The sequence below is a fragment of the Camelus bactrianus genome, chromosome 24, assembly GCF_048773025.1.
Source record: "Camelus bactrianus isolate YW-2024 breed Bactrian camel chromosome 24, ASM4877302v1, whole genome shotgun sequence".
In the NCBI taxonomy this organism is placed as follows: Eukaryota; Metazoa; Chordata; class Mammalia; order Artiodactyla; family Camelidae; genus Camelus; species Camelus bactrianus.
This window is the reverse complement of record NC_133562.1, coordinates 2,567,316-2,588,901: the sequence shown is the minus strand read 5'-3', so window position 1 is coordinate 2,588,901 and position 21,586 is coordinate 2,567,316. Positions and strand designations below refer to the sequence as shown.

The window sequence follows — 21,586 nt, the reverse complement described above, 5'->3', positions numbered from 1 at the left end:
CGATATTTGGTCTACTTGGCATTGACCACAGGGAAAGAATTCAACAATGCTGAACACCTTCAGTGCTTCAGGTCCCAAGCTCCCCTGTGCACAAAACGCCTTGACCTCCCAGCACACTTCCCGCGTGTATCTGGGTCTCTCTTGTTTGTGTTTGCAGAGCTATAAGCAGCCTTCAGCTTTTATAGTCACCCAGCACCCTTTGCCAAACACAGTGAAAGACTTCTGGAGGCTGGTCCTGGACTACCACTGCACGTCCGTAGTGATGCTGAATGATGTGGATCCCGCCCAGGTGAGAGTCGGGAATTACGGTCAGAGCCGGGCCTGGTGTCCAATGCCTGTTGGCTTTGTTTGCACATCGAGAAGTGCGGTCCTCCCCACCCCCCAGGCCAAGTCACAAACACCAGGCGAGGGCTGAGAATCAGAGGAGCTGACACCCCAATGCTGAAAATCAGATGGAATTAGGGATGGGGCAGAAAATAGTCTGAAACCAAAACGACGGACTGGAATTGTAGACAGTGGGAGTGACGGGCAAGAGCGGGTCAGAAATTGGGCTGTTCCCGGAGAATGGAAGTACTGACTGGAGGGCAATCCAAGGTCACGGGCAGAGTCAGAGCAGAACAGGAGCCTGAAGGTGGCAGAGCCCAGGACAGAGCCAGCAAACCAGGGGGCCGTGAGGAAGGGCTGCCAGCCTCTGACCCAGCTTCCACGCATCCGTCCAGGAGCATCTGTGCAGCTGCCTCCTGCTCAGCTCACCGGGAGCCTGCAGGTGCCCGTCGTCCCGGTGAGGTGACAGTGGAGACCAGCACGTGATTCTAGGGGATAGCAATGACTTGTGTCAACTCTTTGGTAAAGATATTAAAAAGAAATACCACTGGAACTTGACAGTGAGAAAAGCTCAGAATGATAAGTGGGGCTTTTTCATATCTCCTCTTCTTAAACATAAAAAGAGAGGGCACTGGGCAGTGATGACTCAGTCTTAGTAATGGGGTTGGAAGCGCTAAAGGGCCAGTGAGGCCAGCAGCAGCGCAGCAGCCCTGGGAGAGGGATTTCCTGCCTTTGGGCTCGGCTGCTCCAGTCCTAGGCTGACCTGCCGGGACAGAGGGCACATGGCAAGTTTGAACTCAGCGTGTTTTAAGAATAAACTTGTTCTGAAGCTGAACTAATCTTCTACCTCATAGACACAAATTCTTTAAAGAAAAAAACTCTGAAGTATTTCAGCTGCCACACTGGACTTTTTCCTTCCCAGAATCCACTGTATTGTCACCCACCTGCCGTAAGTCCAATGGGCATTCACTTCGGTTCTGTACTGTTTTTAATTACATTTGAGGCCCTACCTGACACGGTTATGGCTCCAGCCTGCAAGCTCGTTAATGAAATAATAATGATAATCCTTGTCCTCATCCAGTCCTTTTTACTTAAGAAGCTTAAATATTTTAGGAGTCTTCCCTGTTATCCTCTCTGAAGAGTAGATTGCAACCATTTGGAAGGACAGGCAGACGCCACAGCTGGAGGAACTTCAGAGACACCACGGGAAGCAGGGCCCAGGACCCTGGTTTTCCACCCCACGATGCTGCTGGTTAAGTTTCACTAAGGCAGGCACCCTCACTCACAGACAGTTACAGGCTAAGTGGCTGCCCCCTCTTCAGGCTTATGCTTTTTCCCCAAATGTGAACCCCAAAGTGTAGCAATACGCTGTTTTCTTCGTATTAGTGAACCAGACGTCAGTGATTCTCACGTGTTCTTTCTGGACGACAGTGTTTGAATTCTCAAGCTGCGTTCTAACCCGGCCGTGTCTGGACTCACACCAGGCCCTGGCTGATGGCGGTGGGAGGGACAGGGAGGCCCCACTTCCGCCCGGCAGACAGAGCTGGTGCTCAGAGAGAGAGGAGGCTCCTGGGATTCGGTCTTTTACAGAACACTAAATGGAGCATTTGAACTGAAAGTCTTTGCAATTGCACAAGAATAGCACTCAACGACTTTAAGTATTTATATCTCTGGTTCATGGACGTGTGATGCGCTATTTAAGCCATTTTCCACACGGTTTCCTTGGGCAGAGTGCAGAATGCGGTGTGGGGAGTGCCAGGTGCCCGCCTAGGCCGATCCTGTTTTTCTGGTGTCAGTGACAAGCTTTAGATTGGGGCCTGAACCAAGAGAGTGAACAGAAAGGAAAGCTGACTCAGTCGGGAGGAGAATGGGCAGAACAGCTCAGATGTGCCTGTTAGGACCTTCGTTACCGCCGGCGTGTCCCATCGTACTGCCTGTGAATTTCAACAGTGGGTACCCTTGGGTGTCAAAAAGTCAACATCAGCAGGCTTATTGAGTGACAAGGCAGTTCTGTCACTTGTCACCAGGAAGCGCTGGTGAGGAAGCAGAAATTTCCTGGAAGCATTATTTTACAATAAATAAATGTAATTCCTAAAATACTACAGATTTTGCCAACAAAGAAAGGACCCATAGTTACCCTGCTTTCATCCTTGAGCAGGAAGTCCAGACCTTCAACTTCCTTGGAACAGAGGGAGGGGGCTGGCTCTGGCCAACCCGCTGAAACCCGTCTCGTAGTCTTGGACACAAATCAACCTTTGTAACCTTTGATGATGAGGTTTTAGAGCCTTTGGAAAATGAAAGGCATCAGGAAAAGGAAGTTCAACCACTGAGCTCTCTCTTTTTGTGGTACATTATTCTGCTTAAAATGAGATGATATGTTTTTCGTCTGCTCTTGGCCCAAAAGAAAAACACTATAAAATAACGAGGTCATTGCCTCTCGCCTTCCCCCAGCCATTTGTCCCTCGGGTCAGTCAGAAAGAAGAAAGTTAAACACTGCTCCCCAAAACATCACAGCGTACCACGTCCCCAGGGCAGTTGAATTTCAGACTTTAAATGCCTACATTAGGGGCCCAGAGCTTTAGGAGAGGTTTGTGAGAACAGGTTGTTTCCGAGTTTAGAGTTTCTGGGGGGCAGCAGCAAGCGAAGCCTCCCCCATCAGCCGCCTGCCCAGCGCCCCTCCCCACCACTGACGTCACGTGCATCCTGTGCGTGCAAAAGTCCTGGTTTCCCGGCATCACCGGTACCTGGAGCTTGAGACTCTGAGAATTGTGGTTTTTCAATTAAAGCCACCTCCAGGTAAAAGAGCCAACAGTTACTCTTATTACACCAGTTTCCTAGATCTGAGCTGGGAGGGTTTGGACCAGAGCATGAAAATGCAAGCCAACCCTGTTATCAGTATCTTGTCACTAAATAGCCCTATTCCCCAAGGTGAGTACAAACTACGGTGCCAGCCCAGACGGGAGGATGGAGATCTGGGGCGTTGACAGGTATGCATTCCATCTCAGGCGTCTCAGAGCCTGGAAGGGCAGGCTTGGCTTCTCCCCAGGGCTGGAGAAGAGTTCCTTTCAGCCGCAGAAGGGACCTGACAAGGGCTAGGTCCACAGCATCCACGTGGCCTCCTTGGAACACAGAGGTGCTCACGGCTTAAAGATGCTTTCAGAGAAAGTGAAGGCAAAAGTATTAGGAGAGGAGGTGGATTTAAGGAATCAGCCAGCAAGAAAGTCCTCAAGCTGACTTGCTGGTAGGAAAAGAGAGAAAGGGGAGAAAATGAAATGACTAGGGGGCGTGTTGAGAACGACTGAAAGCTTCCCGTGACCTGATCCCAACCACGAGGAGTAAATGTATTCTTCCCACTCACCTTGTGTCTCTGTGTTTTGAACTCAGTTGTGTCCACAGTACTGGCCCGAGAACGGCGTACACAGACACGGCCCCATTCAGGTGGAGTTCGTCTCCGCGGATTTAGAAGAAGACATCATCAGCAGGATATTCCGCATTTATAACGCAGCCCGGGTAGGATCCGCGGCTCACGTTATGCTTTTGTTGTTTTGTCACTTGTTGGTTGTTTAGAGGGTTGGTACTGGTCACTGTTCTAGGTGTTTGGAATACACTCTAGGAGACTGTGAGCAAAACAAAGCTCCTGACCTTATAGAGCTTCCATTCTACTGGGAGAGGACAGACCAGGGATGAGGGATGTAACAGATATGGTACCAGATGTGTTAGAAAGTGACAGGTGCTGTGGGAACAAGAGCGGGGAGGCAGAAGGTGCTCAGGTCCGAGCAGGAGGGAGGGCGGATGTGCCCTGTGACCAAAGACCGGAGCAAAGTGAAGGAGCAGCCGCTGCTCTTGTGGAGACAGCTTTCCAGACAGAAGCAATGGTCAGTGCAAAGGCCCTGAGGTCAGGAACCATCCAGAGGCTGTGTAGCTGCATCCCAGTAAGCAAAGGTGGGCGTAGCTGCTGGAGCAGTTCACCTGGAGGGACAGGGGCCTAGGTCACGCAGGGCCTTGCAGGTCACTGCCAGGGCTGGCGGTTTTGCTTTGAAGGAAGTAAGGAGCCATGACAGGGTTTTGAGTAGAAGGGTCACATGATACAATTTACCTTTGAAAGGAGCACTCTGGCTTCTCTGCTGAGAACAGAGAGTAGGCGAGGCTACTATAATCCCATGTAGGAAGGGACAGGGCGGACTGGAGTGGAGCAGTTGGAGGAGGTGAGAGGTGGAGAGGTTCTGATTCATTCTGATGGCACAGCTGGCGGGGTTTGCTGATGGCCTGGATCCCAGGGAGGCCAGGGTGGCTCTCAGGATTTCAGCCCTGAGAACTAGACGGAACAGACATTCGCCATGCTGGGAAAGGCCCTTGGGGTAGCAGGATTGTTAGAGGGTCGGGGGCACACATGGACGGGGGTCAGGAGTTCAGCTGGGGACATAGTAGATTCGAGATGACAGTTAGACACCTCAGTGGGAATATCAAGCAGGCCTTTGAATCTGTGAGGGGGAAGTTCAGGAGAGAGGGCTGAACTGGAGATCCAAATTGATGCCTTATTGGAACATTAAAAGCCATGAGACTGAATGAAATCATCAAGTGAGAGGCAGAGAAGAGACAGCACGCAGGCCTGAGCCTGGGGCGTCCATCAGCAAGAGGTCTGGGAGAAATGGAGGCCGGGCACACAGGGACAGCCAGGAGAAGGAGAGAGAGTGCACCGTGTCAGGTGCAGCTGAAGGTCACGGAAGACTTAGTCCCAGTGACTTACCGTGGCCACATGATTTCTTAGATACTGCAAATTCCACTTAATCGTGACGAAAGAGTACTGAACTAGTGATCCCTTATCAGGGGTCACACCAATAAGCAGAACCGTCTCCAACTCCGAGGAAACACGGTGTAGTCTACATCACCTTGAGCTCACAGACATCTCCAGATAAGTTAGCCTTTTCCCTTCATTTCCCTGCCATTAAGGCAAAGCCTTTTTACTGCTTCCTGCCCGATGTGGTCCGTGCTCAGTTTGTGCTATTTTTCACTGGGCTTTTGCAAAACCCTAAGCCTTCTTTGCATTCACTAGGCTGGCCTGTCATTGGAAACACCTGGTTTTTTACAACCACTGGAGATTAAAGCTTGTAACCCTTCAGGCCAGTAGACAATTCCTTCATTATTTGCAGGCAGGCCCCCAGCTCCCAAAGGCCCTGCTGGAATGAGGGCCAGGTGGGTGGGACCAGCCCGCTGGAGGTGGGCACTGGGAATGACGCCTGGTTTCTCTCTCTCCACTCCCCGCCCGCTGCCCAACCCTCTGCAGCCCCAAGACGGGTATCGGATGGTGCAGCAGTTCCAGTTCCTGGGCTGGCCCATGTACAGGGACACGCCGGTGTCCAAGCGCTCCTTCCTGAAGCTCATCCGCCAAGTGGACAAGTGGCAGGAGGAGTATAACGGCGGGGAGGGCCGCACGGTCGTGCACTGCCTGTGAGTACTTGACCCCGGCCGCGGTCGCCGTCAGCGGAGAAGGGACAGGCAGGTCTGCTCTCCCCTTGGAAGGGTCTTAGGAGACTGCTCACACTTACCCTCCACCAGAGGTCCCCGTCTCTGTCGCGGGGAAAGACGCTCTGTCACCCCTCCCCCCACCACTTTCCCCTTCCTTCTCACGGACCCAGTTCATTAAAAACATCTGTACTGAGACAGGGTCCAAAAGGATCGCTTAATAGCCCACATCCCCGGCTTTACTTCTCCCCATCCAGATAGAACTTCTGATCAGAGTAAGTTCAGACGGTCACCTGTGTGGAGCTGATGCAAGCCTGGCGGGGAAAATGGACATTTTGGTTACAGTTTGCATTAGATCTGTTAGGTTTTTTGGAGATACGAAAAATAGTTTGCAAGGAGGAGTGTATAGCTCAATAGTAGAGCACGTGCTTAGTATGCATGAGGTCCTGGATTCAGTCCCCAGTACCTCCATTAAAAAATACATAAACCTAATTACCTACCCCCCAAAAAATAAATTAATTAAAATAAAATAAAAATAGTGTGCAGTTACTGATTTCTGCCTCTGGAGTCTGCCAGTGCCGGAACATGGCGCATGGTAGCTCTTTGATGAGGGCTTCCTAACGAGGGCCAGTGCTGTGACCCACAGGAGGAAGTCCCCGTCGGGGAGCCGAGGCACCAGGACAGGCCTGGGTGGGAGATACAGAGACCCCCTTAAATCACTGCACCTGGTAGCCACTGACCGCAATCTCCCAGGGCACGGCTGTGACCCTAGGACTGAACAGCCACACCGCCCCCGGCGTCCTACCTCAGACGGCAGGCTGCCCTTTAACTCCAGTGGGCGTGGTGGGCGTCCACCGTGTCCGCCCTCCTGCCAGCCCAGCACCCGGCCCTTCTGGTGAGAGAACTGGGACTTTTCTCTGGGGACCGTCCTCCCCACTCTGAAGCCCCTGCGGGAAGTTCCTGTGGGGCCCCTCCTCCTCTCTGCATCATGGCATGAGACCCAGGCCTGGAGAAGATGCTGATTGCTGTTTAGATTCAAAAATCTAAATCTAAGAATTTTTAGTTGTGGAACCAAGTTAGGTTCATTTAGTATCCTCCAGTGCAGCCAGGAAAGGATGCTTTGACCCACACATCAACCTGCTGTCCGTCTCTGAGGTGAGAACTTCGCATTCCGCATAGCATAGCGCCACCTACTGGCCGTTGGCGGAGCATCCCTGCCCAGACGCCCTCCAGGGGCCGTGAATTGAGGCACGTTACATCTCATAGTGAGCAAATAGGGAAATCTTTTTTTTTTTTTTTAATTTGGGGGAGTTAAGGTAATTAGGCTTATCTGTTTATTTATTACTTTTGGTGGAGGGTTTGAAGGCAGGCACTCTACCACTGAGCTATACCCTCCCCCTAGGAATTTTTTCTTTATGCACGTCTTCCAGCTAGTAAAACCAGACGAAATGGATAGATGCAGGGTATCACCATTTTTCAACCCTTGATGAAAATAATGGATGTATGCAGTGGTCATTGACAGCTGCTAAAATCATTAGGTGAAATGCTGATGGGGAAGAGCAGTATGGTGTCCATGCAAAGAAAATCCTGGAACGGAGCCACGCCCTGGGGTACCCTGGTTTACAAGGACCCACCGCAGCACACCGACTTCAGGGCAGCAGGAAGAGCCTGCCTGCACACCTGGCCTCCCTTCCCACCCTGCAAACAGAAGCCATCTCCAGGTGGACAGTAGACCAGAGTGGGAAAAGGAAAAGAAGGAAGCTTCTAGGGAAAGCCTTCGCAATGCTGGGGAAACCAGAGATGTGCTACACAGGCCACAGACATGAGCCAGAAAGGAAGACATTGGTAAATTGGGTTTCATTCAAGTCAAGCTCTTCTGTTCATCAAAAGACACCAATGAGAGTGAAACACAAGACAGGATGAAGAGTTTTGTGTTACATACACCTGACAAAGGATTTGTGGCCAGAGTGCAGGTCAATAGGAAGAAAGATAGACAATCCACTCGTTTGGGGAAAACACTTCATGAGAACTTCATTTAAAAAAAAAGAACTTCAATGCCAATAAGCACTGAAAAGGTACACAGCATCATTAGTCTTCAGGAAAATACATGTTAAAAGACATTAAAATTGGATGCCGCTGCTGGCTGGCCAGAGTGGCTAAAATCTAAATGACAAGCAAAAGAATGATTCTGAGTGTTGAGAAGCCGTGGGGCAACTGGACCCCCAGACACTGCTGGCAGGAGAACATAGGTATGACCACTTTGGAGCTGATGGCATCTCCGAAAGCTAAAGGTAAAGGTGTTTTCTGAGCTCTTCTCCGAGGTCTGCGACTGCAGGAATGAGCCGTATATGCAGACATGCTTATAATATGGAAAACTGCACACAGCCCAAACATTCTTCAGCTCTTAGATAAGGAGATTCTACGGCGGTATATCCATTCAGTGGACTTATTCTCAGCAATATAAGGGAAGAAACTACTGACACAACATGGATGATTCTCACACAGATAATAGTAAGTGAAATAAGCCAGACTCAAAAAAAATGAAAAAAAAATAAAGTAATAAAATGAAAAAAAAGGACACAAATGAACTTACTTACAAAACAGACTCACAGACATAGAAAACAAACTTATGGTTACCAGGGGGAAAGTGGGGAGGGATAAATAAGGAGTTTAGGATTTGCAGATTCTAACTACTAGATATAAAATAGGTAAACAAGGTCCTACTATACAGCACAGGGAACTCTATTCAATACTTTGTAATGACCTATTATGAAAAAATATGAAAAGGAATATATATATATAATACACGTGAAAATGAATGACTAGGCTGTACACCAGAAACTAACACACTGTGAATTAACTGTACTTCAGTTAAAGAGTGTATATGTATGATTCCATGTATACAAAATTCAAAAACAGACAGAAGGAATTTCTGATGCTAGACGTGAGAACAGAGATTATCTTGAGGTATTGATACTGTTGAGGAAGGAGCACGGGGCGGGGGTGGGGGCATCCAGGGGACTGGTCATGGTCCATATCTTGATCTGAGTGGTGGTTACATGGCATATGCATTTGTAAAAGTGAACTGAGATAGATACTTACCATCTGTGGACTTAATTGTAGGTTTGTTATATTTTATTTTAAAAATTGCTTTACGACTTAATCATGGAATGATCAGGCTGGCATTGGAACACCGGGATCAATCTTAAAATCACAAAACAAGGAACAGCTTGATATCTTGTGCCTGCTTGCTAATGAGCGTTCATTTATAAGGTATCCTTGTCTTAAAAAAAAAAAAAGCAACTGAATTTTTATGAAGCTCTAGAGCTAACTCCCAACTGACAGGAAGTACAGGTTTAGAGATGGGTGTGTCAAATCCATCTCAGAGATGCAGTGAATGAGAACAACCCAGAATGTGTGCTCTCTGCAGGGGAAATGACCCCATTTCGTCCACAAATACATTGCCAAGAGTGAAAAAGAGAGAGCAGGGAGGAACCTGTAGATTAGAATGAACTTGCAAGACATAGCAACCAAATGCAATGTGTGGTCTTCGCTTGGATGAGGATTTGAAAAAGTCAACTATAAGAAAATGTCTGAAACAGTCTGGGAGATTTGGACATTGCCTAGAAACGTGATTCTATTAAACTGTAGTGTTTATTTTAGATGTAATAATAATGCTTTTATGTTTAAAATAAAAAAAGATCCTTTAGCTCCTTGGAAAAGTGGTTGATTCCAGAGCTGGTGCAGGGAAGAAGACACAGGGTGAGCCTGGAACATCTTGTGGTTCTAGAAAGTAAGGAAGTGCTTCAAATAAAAATAAATAAGCAAATAAATTTTCAATGGTGGTAAGAGCCAGCTGTGTCTTTAGAATGCTGAAAGAGGGAGGAAAGTGGAAACCACTGTTGCAGACAGGATCCACCTACAGACACCAAAATCAGCAGGTGAAACTTTGAGGAGAAACAAGGTATTTGCATATTCCCAAAGTATCTTTCCCAAGACATCCATTAACCACAAAGAGAAACATAACTACACAGTGAAGAGGTCGGCCAGATGCCCATCGTCCTAACGAGTGACCCAGGCTGACATCTTGAGCGAGAAGACAGTTCCGCAACAGGAACACCTCCACGGAGGTCAGCTCTTCTGCAGTTTTCTGGCCAAAGTGCGTAACCTCACGTCCAGTGATGAGGAAGCAACAGACGGACCCAGAGGAAGGGACTTTCTACGATTTGTGCTTCGTGATGACTTAGAGGGTGGGTGGGGACCATCGCTGCTCGTCTCATTCTGTATTTCACACTCTACACAATAACTGACCAGTCCTCATTGAGAGTGTCGAGGTCGAGAAAGACGAGGGAAGAGGAGGCCTCGTGATGTGGAGGAGATCAAGATGTGACAGCTAAACTCAAGGTGGGTCCTGGACTGGATCCTGGACCAGAAAAAAAGGCTCGCGCGGAAAAACCAGTGACGTTTGACTAAGGTCTGTAGTTCAGTTGATAGTATCGGACCAGCGTTGACTTCCTGGTTTCAGTCACGTGCCGTAGTTCCGTAAGACATTCACATCAGGGGAAGGTGGCTGTGCAGGGAACTCTGCTCTTTTAGCAATGATTCTGTACGCCTAAAATTAACTCAAAAGAAAAAGTCGTATTTAAAAAGAGCCCTTTTCAGATTCTCTTCCATCACAGGTTATTACAAGGCAGTGGACGTAGTTCTCTGTGCCCTACAGCAGGGCCTTGTTCGTCTATTTTATACATAGTAGTGCATATACATTAAACCCAAACTCATAATTTTTTAAATATATATCATAAAAAGAATATATGTGTACAACTGAATCACTTTTCAGTACATCTGAAAGTAACAGAACATTACAAATCAACTACAATTTAAAATTTGTAATAAAATATTTTAAATTTAAATTTAAAAAATTAAATGAGCCTTTATGTTTTAGAGATAAATAATGAAATATTAATGGCTTATTTAAGGCCAAATCCACCTTTGAGCATCACATACCATTACAGCTTTCCTGCAGACACTACACCAGGTGGTTTGCATCGAAAATTTCCCTCTGGGCCCCTTTCCATAAAAATAGACAAGGTTCCGCATCAGATGGTGTCGTCTGGCCGCGGCGGGCGGAGCTGGAAGCCCTGTACCAGTCTCCCATCCCCCGCCCGCGCCCGGCCGCCCGCGGCGCCCACGCGCACGGAGGGGCGGGACCGGCCCAGGCGGAGAGTCGGGAGCGGAGGCCCGGGCGCTGCAGTTCCCCGGCGCGGAGGGGTCTCGGCCGCGCGCGGTGTGAGGTCACCTCGTGCAACCACCTGCCTCCTCTGCCCTCTCCAGGAACGGCGGCGGCCGCAGCGGGACCTTCTGCGCCATCAGCATCGTCTGCGAGATGCTGCGGCACCAGAGGACGGTGGACGTCTTCCACGCGGTGAAGACGCTGAGGAACAACAAGCCCAACATGGTGGACCTGCTGGTAGGGCCCGCGCCGTCCCGCCCAGGGGGCCCTTCCCGGGTAGCGGGAGCCCAGGCTGACCCCCGGGGGAGGCGGCTGGCGTTCGTGGTGAAACAGCGCAGTCGTGTCTTTTTGCCGGTTTTCCTACCTCGTTCTCTCTCTGCCGTTTCGCAAAGACTTCATCTCAACACATTTGAAATGTGGAAACCGCTGAAACTCAAAAGTGAACGTTCTTATTAATTTCCCGTCTTGGCAGTGCCTTCCATGCGGCTGAGCACTTCGTCCTCCTGGGGAAGAAATACTCGTAGCCCATGAAATGCCGGAGTTTCAAATTATATATTTTATGAATAGCTTAATCACCTAATATTTATCAAAGGCGGGAATTTGAGCTTGACATCCAGAATATTGCGTTTAATTACGGTGGCCGTATCTGGGGAAAGGATTAAAGAGGTGGAGAAACAAAGGAGGAAGTGAAATTATTTTCTTAGAGTGTTTCATGAAATCTCCTGTTTGTGTGGAGCTGTTGAAATGCCAACCACTGTGACTCGAAAAGAGCAGAGTAGCTTAAAGGAGGGAGCTTTTCCATTAGGTTTTTGTGTTTCTCTGTTAGTGGAGGAAGGATCTGAAGGGAACAGGACTAATCCCAGTCGGAGAGGAAGCCGGGGAGGGGGAGGGGTGCGATGATGAGCTTGGAAAGCCTGCGTCCTGGGTCCAGTGCACGGCCGCAGTGGCGTTACAATTTTAAATAGAATAAAGGGGGCTAAAGAGAGAGTCGAGATTCAAGCTAAATGAGGAGGCAGCAGTGGTCCCCGGTTATTTCAGCAGTGCCCAGGCTGGGTAAAGACAGTGACCCGTGATGGCCGCCTCCTGGGACACGTCCCAGCCCTACTCAGCACAGGTCACCCTCCTGTGGCATCTGTTCCCCGCATCCAAGCCTCATGCTTAATGAGCTGTCCTGGTTCCAAGAAGCCCAGTGCTGCCTGGGGAGTGTGGTAAACGGGCCAGGTGCAGACACTCAAAACCGTTAGCAGTTACCATGCTGGCTTCTGTGCCCAAGGATCGTGCCCCCACCTCCCCCGCAAACTGCTGCTCCCGGCCCTGCCCTGCCCTGCCCCGGGGAAGCCCCTGCAAACCCTAATTCTAGTCAGCTAGCTAATTCAGGTGAAGCAACTTCAAACAAATGCGCTTGGCCATGTAAGTCTCCTTGCGCACGTCACTCGACTGTCCCAAGCCTGGGTTGTGCGAACTAGGGATGATACTGATTTGCTGAGGGGACCCCACATGACGATACGTGTGAACATGTTTGGGAAGCTGTGCAGGTGAGGATGGCGGTCTCTGACAGCACCGGTGTCGCCAGGCCCATGCAGCCAGCAGCCCTCCTGAGGCAGGTGAGTTCCAGCCCTGGGTGAGGGGCGGAGACCCAGGTAGCAGCAGTGTTTCCACACGCAGTGCCTTCGCACAGTCCGGATGTCACATGGGTGAGCTGGGAGGCATGTTCCGTGCCCTGACTTCTCTAGACCACCCCCTCCCAGAGTCAGAGAATTGTCTCACACCCCGAGACCCACCCTGAATTGGAAAGAGTTCCCCCATCCTGGAATTCTCTGTCGTCTGGGCTGGGGGCAATTGAGAAAAGGACAGTCGGGCAGGTAAAGGTGGCCTGAGTTTAGAACAGATAAGCAGATTGGCAGAGGATGGAGACAAATGCATAAATCAGAGTATTCTGATTGGGACTTCGGCATTTCAGGCCCTGACTCAGGGACATGTGTGTAACGTCCAAACCTTAATCGGCACCTGAGCAAAGCTGACCTTGATTTTTCTTTTAAAGACAAGGCCGTTTCCCTCCCACTGCAGGCTGAATTAAGCAGATCGTGAGAAAAAGACCCTTCCAGGTCTTTCCTCCATTAACTCTCGCGGTAGCTTCCATCACCCACCAGTTTTTATGCGCAGAAACAGTTTGGCTTTTCCCAAAGCCGCAGTGCAGACTACAGGATGAGGTGACACTACACAAAGCTGCTGATCGCAGCCCACTTTCCTGTAACAACCTGGGCGTCGCTGCAGTCGTGTGTAATTCTGACAGAGAAATAGGACCCCTGGGTGCCCAGAACCTGAGGGTCAGCCCCAGCCTGAGGATGAGCTCTGTGCCTGAGAAGTGCCGGAAAGCTCTGACATTTCCTGGGGAAGATGCCCGGTGACTTTGTCACCGCGACTGCTGGCATGAGGAGAGAGAATGTCTGGTGGCCAGAGGGAGAATGTCACAGTGCCCTTCCCAGTGGGTTTGAAGCTTCTAGAGTTGGATCAGGGCTCTCATTTGGTTGGTTTTGCCTGTAAGTACATTCTGTAGCTTGGTGCTTGTATGTGTGTACGCTGGCTAAGGGAATGAATTCGGGTCTGGGTGGTAAAATCTGGTGCAGTTTTACTGGGCATAAAAGGCCATCTGAGACCTAAGCACAGAATGTTGTACCAACAGCTGAAAAGAGATGGGTCCTGCCAGTGCCCCTGCGCAGAGTGAAGTGCGAGCCAGGATGTCCTGGGGTGCACTCCCATGCTGGCCGCCGGGAGGCTGTCCGGGGGGCGGGGGTGGGGAGCCCTGACCAGGCACCTCCCTCCGGATCTGCATGCTGGGGGCCCTTAAGAAAGTCACACATCCGTTCTGAAGCATGACGTTCTCAAGGGAGATCCAGAAGACCCTGCAGATTTATTTATTCAAACATTTCGTTTTAGGGGGGCTCCAGGGAAAAGCCAGTTGATGGCCAGGAATCAAAATTATTTTAACACAAGACTGGATGTTTTCATGCTGGGGGCAGCTGGGTTTTTCTCCTGACCCTCTCAGCCCAGTCTCTCAGTTATCTACCTCTTCAGCAGGCCTCCAGTCATCATCAAAGGACCGGGTCCCAGGGGGCAGGCCGGGGTGGGACAGCCTGAGGTCGGCTCTACTGGGCTGGTCAGATGCACACCAAGTCGCCCGCCCTGAGCCCCTTTGAACCTGATGGAGTTGCTGGAAAACTAGCTGCTTCAGCAAACAGTCCTCTCACCTTTGCCTCCGCACTTGACTTTTGAAGTTTCCAGGGATCTGTTTTAACAGAGGAACAGCCTTTAGGTGATCGATCTTGCCTAGAGAAACGTGCTGTTCCCTGGGAGGCGGTGGGAGCTTTGGGCAGTGTGATGATTTGAGACACATACACGTTGTAGAAGGGTTGCCAGGATGAGGGTAGTGAACCCACCCGTCCCTCGCATCATCAGCATAGTGACTGTGTGCGTGCGGTCAGAATGTTTACTGCCTGCTCCCAGCAGCTCTCAGGTACCTGACCCCGTGTCGTTACAGGCCACTGTGCTGTACGTTAGATCCGCAGAACCTACTCTTCTTACAACCAAAAGTGTCTACCCTTTAACCAGCATCTCCCCCCTTGCCCTCCCCTCGACAACCGCAGCGCTAGTCTCCATTTCTATGCAATGGACTTTTTTTGTAATGGGAGCTTTAAAAAATTCTGATCCCTGGCCCACCCCAGAGAGCCTGATCCCGTTGGTCTCGACCTGGCTTCAGCGCAAAGCGTTACAAGCCCCTCGCGTGATTCTGATGCATAGCCGGTCCATAAAGGCTCTAAGCTCACCTGCACCTGAAATCACCTAGGCGCTTCCCAGACACGGATGCCCAGGCCGGCCCCAGAAGAGCGGGGCGGGCCGAGCCCACGTGTTGTGCTGCAGGGCAGGGAGCACAGTTCCGGAGGTAAACTGACCTCCCTGTCCTGCCAGGCGGGCTGCAGGGCGGGGCTGAGCCCACCCCCCAGCCTCCTGCTCCATCCCTCCCGCTCCACATGTGTGCGTGGGAGCTGAGGGTGGAGACCTCAGGTGGGGAGTCAGAGAGACTCCCTCAGGTCCCCGAGCTGTGCCCCCACCAGCTGTGCGGCCCGCCGCTGGGACCCTAGTGGCATCTGCTTCCCCGAGCCCATCCCTGGGGAAGCAGCCCCTGCCGTCCGCTTCTCTGGAGTCTCTGTCCGGGCCCCAGCCCCCAACACTGCCCCAGACTCTGATCTCCCTGCAGCTGCCCCCTCAACCCCAGCCCCAACTGAGCTCCTGGCTCCAGAGAGCCCCGTAAATATCTGCTGAGCAAGGGGACATTTCTTCTCTGTACCTGGACCCGGGTTACCCTGAGAGGCTCCCTGGGACCCAGAAAGGCGGCAACTACAGGCTGATGGGTTTGAATAGGGAACCAGCTGTGCGGACGGTTCGATTCAGGGGCTTTGAGGGAGAAAGTGCTTCAGAGCTTTCCAAGGCTACAGAGAGAGTAAGGACCCACGTGTCCGTCATCAGAGACCTGCAGCTGCCTGCCCGGGGTCTCCTAGGCCCAGTGGCTGGTTACCTGGTGTGACCTCCAGGAACGCTGAATCAAGGCTGTTTGCACAAGGGGACCAGTTCCCTCTCCTAGCAGGCGCACTGGTCAGAAGGACTCTCTCCAGACCGATTTGTCAGCAAGGATGCAACTGAAACTTTAGTTTCAGACAGCCGGTGCGTCAGGGAGGGCAGCTTTCCCCAGGTGAGCCGTGCGGACAGCTCTGTTTGACTCTTCCAAGGCAGGCGACGAGGGGCGTTTGAAGTGACAGACTGACAGTAGGGCCTGACCTGCAGGCTCAGGCCGCCTCACTGATACAGGCACTGCCCAGACCCTCAGGGAAGCCGCCCGCAGCCGCCGCTGGCGCTGTGGCCTCATGACGCCTCCCCGGGAAAGCAGGGGCTTTCAAAGCGTGCCCTCGCCTTGGTGCCCTTCCGACTTCCCTTTCTCCCTCTTTGTGGGAATAGAAGTTGGGTCTGGAGTGAAGCTGGAGTCAGGGGTTTTGGAGAGGAGTCGCCCTGGTTACTGTCAAGCTCAAAGATGAGCCCCTGCTCCCGGCACCAGCTCACGTCACCCAGATCTGGGAACCCGGGACAGGGCGTAAACGGGCTTTTTCCCCTGAAGCACAGAGAAGGCTCCTGCGGCCGAATTACACTGCTCAAAAGCCAGTGAGTGGGAGGGGAACCGCAGAAGGCGGCCCTGGACTCTCGACCAAATTTATCAGGTTCCAGTGGGTTTCAGGCATTTCCCGAGGTGCTTGGGGCAGGGAGTGTGGCCATTCTTGGTCTTTCTTCCCAGTGCCCTTATTTTCCTGATTCAGAAACCAGTCATCACAGAGCCTATGGGGACTGGCAGCTTGCTTAGGAGGCATAAGACGTGAGCGAGAATTCACTTTGAAAACTGTAGTCCGGCCTGCGACAGGGCTCCCTGCCTGACTCCCACCACAGCCGCTCCTTGCAGGGAACCCAAAACCCCTTCCCACGCCCTCGCCTGCCCTGTGACCTGAGGCTGGCAGCCATGTGGCCCTCTAAGTACATTTTAATTTATTTTTTTATATTTATTTTGGTGGGGGGAGTTAATTAGGTTTATTTATTTATTTTAATGGAGGTGCTGGGAATTGAACTCAGGACCCTGTGTGTGCTTAGCACGCACTCCACCCTGAGCTTTGAGCTACACCCTCCCCCTCCAAGTGCATTTTAATGCACTAAAAAGTTAGTTCATAGTCGGCACTGGAATGAATTGCAGTTAGGTTTGTACAGAATCATGGTTCTGCGATAAAGGGTTGGACCTCTTAGGGAGGGGAAGTGAAACGTCAGTGTGATTCCCCCAAAACAGACCTGGCTGGAGCACTCCGCAGCCAGCGTGGCCTGACAGTGTCAGAATTTTGAAATTCAAATGACTTCTTTGAAATATTCTGAAAATAAAAGTATCAAAGCCTGAAGTAATGAATCCTGGGATGTGAATCAGAAAGTTTTCATGCCATTATTTCCAGTTCTCCTGGGTCTGTGCCCGGGAGTGGCTTCGCTGGGGTGTGGGCCAACACCAGGCGGTTTTCCTAGGGGCTGTGCCATCTTGCAGCCCCAGCAGCACTGGGAGGGCTCCAGCGCCTCACAGCCTCCCTGACACTGGTCTTTGTGTTTTAGCCGTCGTGGCAGGAGGTACCACCACTGATGTTTAATTTTGTGGCACTTCAGTGTATTGAAGTCACCCATCTCCTTTCTGTCTTTACCTCTGGATTGTACCACCTGAGGGCTGAGGCTTTGTCTGGAAATCCCCAGTCTCTCGCCTTAAATATTTATCAGGTGGAATCAGACGCTAATATACCCATGTTTTGTCATCATTTACTTGCACCACCAACATTTGAGCCCCAGCTGCATGCTGGGCTCTTTGCTAAAGACCGAGGGGACAGACCATGGCTTCAAATAAGTAGGCTGGCCTAGTGGGGCATTTAGAGAACAAAATGTAGGTGAAGAAAGAAAATTGCGATGACTAATTAGGCACATGTCCAAAAACGGCAATTTATTTTTAATTAATTTGGCGAACTCCCAAATAAGAGACCCATTCCTTCAGTTGTGGCCATTGTGTTGGTGTTGAGACAGCGGTGTGACCTGCATGGCTGGTGAAAACTGACCTCTCCTCTGGGGGGTGGTGGGGCCTCTGGTTGCTGAGGGGCTGGGCTGCTGCCTCGTGAAAGATGGAGGCGTCCCCAGCCTGGGTCCCTCCACCTGGTTCAGAGGCCACACCCTGGCGAGTGTCCAGCAGCTCACGGCATAAACACAAATGTGGGATGCCCTCCTCTCCCACCTGAGACCCCACCTGGGCCAGGACCTCATGCTGGGGTGCTCAGGCTGCAGTCCCTGACTGGAGGAGGCTTTCCCCAAGAGAAATGGGTCCATGGCCCGATTAAGAACTGCCGTGTGGCCCCCTCTGTGCGTTTCCTTTTCCTGTCGCTCCACCTGAAGTGCCTGCTCCATCTCCAGTCAGGATGACCACATACTTTATCATTCACGCTGGGAGGCTTTGAGAGTGAAGTGATCTGACTACGGATTCTGCCGAGACAACAGGCGGAAATCGGGACTGTCCCAGACAAACCAAGGCACACAGCCCCCTGCCCCAGCCCCCTCCTCAGTGTCTCCTACTCCTTACCACCCCTGCACACCTTCCCTAAGAGGCTCTGCGCCCTCCTCCAGCATCCACATGGGGACTGTCTGTGGGCTCCACTCAGCTCTGCCCGTGAGTGTCATCAGGTCCCTGCCCCTCCTCCCCGTTGGACCATGGCCTTCTCCAAGTCAGGGACCAGGTCCAGGTGCCTGGTACTTAAGAGATGCTGAGTAAAGTCACGTAAGAGGGAGGAAGTCCCGCTGAATGAAAATCAGGGCGAGCTGGGCCAGGAGAGAGACCACGTTTATTCGCTGAGCAGATCACAGAGGCATCCCCTCCTTCCACATGGAGGGTTATCGGTCCTTCCACGTGTCTGGAACGTCCATCCCAGAAGCTCTCACGAGCATCGATGTCACAGTCCCTGTTCCATCAGGCCTCGTGGGAAACTTCTACAAACGGCGGACACGCTTGCGGTTCCGAACCGCGACTGTCGGGTTGGTTGCCAGTTAACATCCTTCTCGGTGTGATTTCTTCCTACGAAAACCCTAATGTGACATCATTGCTTTGGTAGGAACAGCACTGAGCCGTCGCCAGGCTGACGCTCTGTCCTCTCTGTGTTCCAGGACCAGTACAAGTTCTGCTACGAGGTAGCCCTGGAATACTTGAATTCGGGCTGACGGCACCCCGAGCCCTGCAGACGCGCCTTTCAGCCCGCGGGGCCAGGACGGCCCGCGGAGTTGGTGCGGACGAGATGAAGGCTTCTCAATACGCTTCCTTTGCTTTGCATCCTCGGCTCTTTGAAGAGCCCAAGCGAGCGTTGCTAAAAGCGCTTGCGCTGCCCAGCCCCCAGCAGCGCTGCCGCCGCCAGAGGCCTCCCCGCATCTCCCCGTCGCCAAGCTCCAGCGTCCCGGGCGCCGGGTCCCTGGAGCGGCGTGGAAAGCTGGCGAACTGAAGAGCACAATTATATTCTTATGAAGGAATTTGTACCTTTGGGGTATTATTTTGTGGCCCGTGAACCTTCATTATTGTTACAGCTGAGTGTACATTTTTGTTCTGTGGAGAATGCTGCCCAGCATTACGGTAATATATTATTTTAGTTAATATTTGTACTTTAACATGTTGCACCATAGAAGTTTCTGTAGCTTCCCGAGACTAACAGATAAACGCGTCATGAACAGAGATAAGTTGTCTGAGTTGTGGTTTCTATCAGATTTGTATTGTTTCCGAGGGAAAAGCTTGGGAGGGAGTTCAGTTCAGAACCGCAGAAGTCGGCTGTCAAGAGTCAGAGATCCGAGGCTTTTCCCTTTGTGTATATTGTAAATATCTTTGAGTTCATCCAAATTATTTATTCATTAAAAGAAATTTTTGTGAAGCACAGTGAGTGACAATCATTTTTATTAAGCCCTGGACATGATTTACTGTGTAATGTTCCCTTGTGTGAATTCTCAATAAATAAAGACCCGTGACCAGTCTGGTGTCTTCCTAGTGTCCACACCCTGGTGGGGACAGCTCGGTCCCTCTGGACCTTTGGCAGAAAGGTCGTACCTGGGATCTGTTGGCCTGGAGCAGGTAGAGCTGGGATTTTTGAGAGAGAACGTCTGTCCGTGAGGAACCTAGGCCCATCCTGAGAGCTTCCCGTGGTGCACAAGACAGCATCCCACCGCCGGTGAGCCCTGAGCCGGCAGGCAGGCTCTCACAGGGGGCACGGGACTGGACACCAGGGCGGTGACTTCCTGACCGGAAGTGGCCTCTGCCTTTCTCTGCCTCAAGTCAGTGGATGGAGGTCATATCTCTCTCTCTCCAGGGCTCACGTAAACCTGAAACTTGCTCTGAGAACACTCGTTAGAGGGTCCCAGGATCAGAGATGCGTTTAAGCAGGACTCAAAGCTGAACAGGACAATTCCTGCAGGAGGAAAGGATGGCGGCCCGAGGGCAGTGCCTGACCCAGAAGGAGGAGTAGGCTGCGGACTTAACTCGGAGTTTAAGCTGAGTTCCAGGCTCTGCAAAGTGATGACCCACGGACGATGGGGATGGACCTTCACCAGACACCAGTTCTGTGCCGCAAACTGCAGGCCACTTTCCCGAGGGGCAGTGGACCCTCCCCCCCGATGGTGTGATCGGGGACAGTGATGAGCCATCGTCCAGCTGGAGAGACTTGGTTAGAAGAGATTAAATAACATGGGTGAAGTCCCCCCAGCTGGTTAGTGCCAGGGGTGCCCAGCCCTGTCACAACACTCTGGGCGGGAAGTGCCTCTCCTGCTGAGACAGGAGGTGGGACCGTCGCCCACACTGGAGGGTGGCAAGGCTTCCTGCCTGCCTGGGGATCCCAGTGACTAAGAACGACCAGCTCACCCAGGGGACCAGCCAGGCGACCGAGGCGACGTCTGCATCCGAGGCCTGCACTGCTTCACTCCACCGAGGACGTCATCCCCAGCCCCCAGAGCCTGCTCAGAGAACATAATGTTGATAACCCTTTGAACACACATGCCGCCGAGCTCAGAAAAAACCCCATGGCCCAAGATGTCCCTGGAAGAAACCTACTCCAGCCAGGTCTCCAGCCAAGAGCCCTGTCCCGCTGTCCAGCTCGCTCCCTGTGTCGTCTTATTTTTTTCCCTTCTATGGTCTGTCCTTCCGTTGATTTCTGTATAGGAATCTTGTATCTTGTCTGTGGTGTCATTTTTGTGTTATTTCTGTTCTTTAAGTGTCTGGTTAAGCCCTTGTGATGAATATGTTAAACAGATACATTTCGGGGGTTTTTAACCCCAAAAAGGAGGAATGGGACTCCATACGTGCCTGGAAAGAGCTGAGTGAGTCTGGACTAAGCACCTCACCGCCCAGGCTCCCCCTGGACCGTGGCCTCTCACCATCCCCACCCCATTCTCTCTGACGAGCTCCTAGAAGATTAAAAAGTGCTCTCTGGTGCGGGCCTAGCATGCATGAGGTCCTGGGTTCAACCCCTAGTTCCTCCATTAAAAAAATTAAACTAACCTAATTTCCTCCTCCCCCCCAAAATTTAAAACAACAGACAAACAAAAGCGCTCTCTGTGACTTCCCTGGGATACAGCTCTGGGAATGGACGCCTGTGGTGTGCAGGCTGGACGGTGACAGGAGGGGGTGCCCTCAGTGCCCTTGTACGCAGTCGTGGCAGGTGGAGGGTCTTCACTCCCACGGTGAAAAGGGAAGTGGTTTCCGTAGGGCCTGGACCCACCTGAGATCGTGGGTCTGAGGGTGCCACCCACATCCCAGTACATCCTTGCATCATCAGACCCCAACTCACATTGAAGCAGTTAGTTTCCTCTAGATTTTTGAATTTCAGATTTTTACCTTTCTTTCACTTGGTTTCAGCTCTCGGCAGAAATAGTGGTAGAAGAGAAGGGACATCTGGTGGCTTTTCCTCATCTCTGGGGCCTTGCTGCAGGGTTGAG

The 21,586-nt window shown here is 51.5% G+C and overlaps 1 protein-coding gene across 2 annotated transcripts in view; it reads left to right on the top strand.

Annotated features, from left to right (window-relative positions):
* Window positions 1–19,627, top strand: part of PTPRM (protein tyrosine phosphatase receptor type M) — a 605,027-nt gene extending 585,400 nt beyond the window's left edge. For both annotated transcript variants that reach the window (XM_074352449.1, XM_074352450.1), the window contains 5 exons: window positions 158–289; window positions 3,709–3,834; window positions 5,609–5,772; window positions 11,119–11,254; window positions 18,785–19,627. In XM_074352449.1, the coding sequence (XP_074208550.1) occupies window positions 158–289; window positions 3,709–3,834; window positions 5,609–5,772; window positions 11,119–11,254; window positions 18,785–18,838 (612 nt within the window). In that variant the 3' untranslated portion in view covers window positions 18,839–19,627. The remainder of the gene's footprint in view (window positions 1–157; window positions 290–3,708; window positions 3,835–5,608; window positions 5,773–11,118; window positions 11,255–18,784) is intronic.
* The last annotated feature ends 1,959 nt before the right edge of the window (window positions 19,628–21,586 follow it).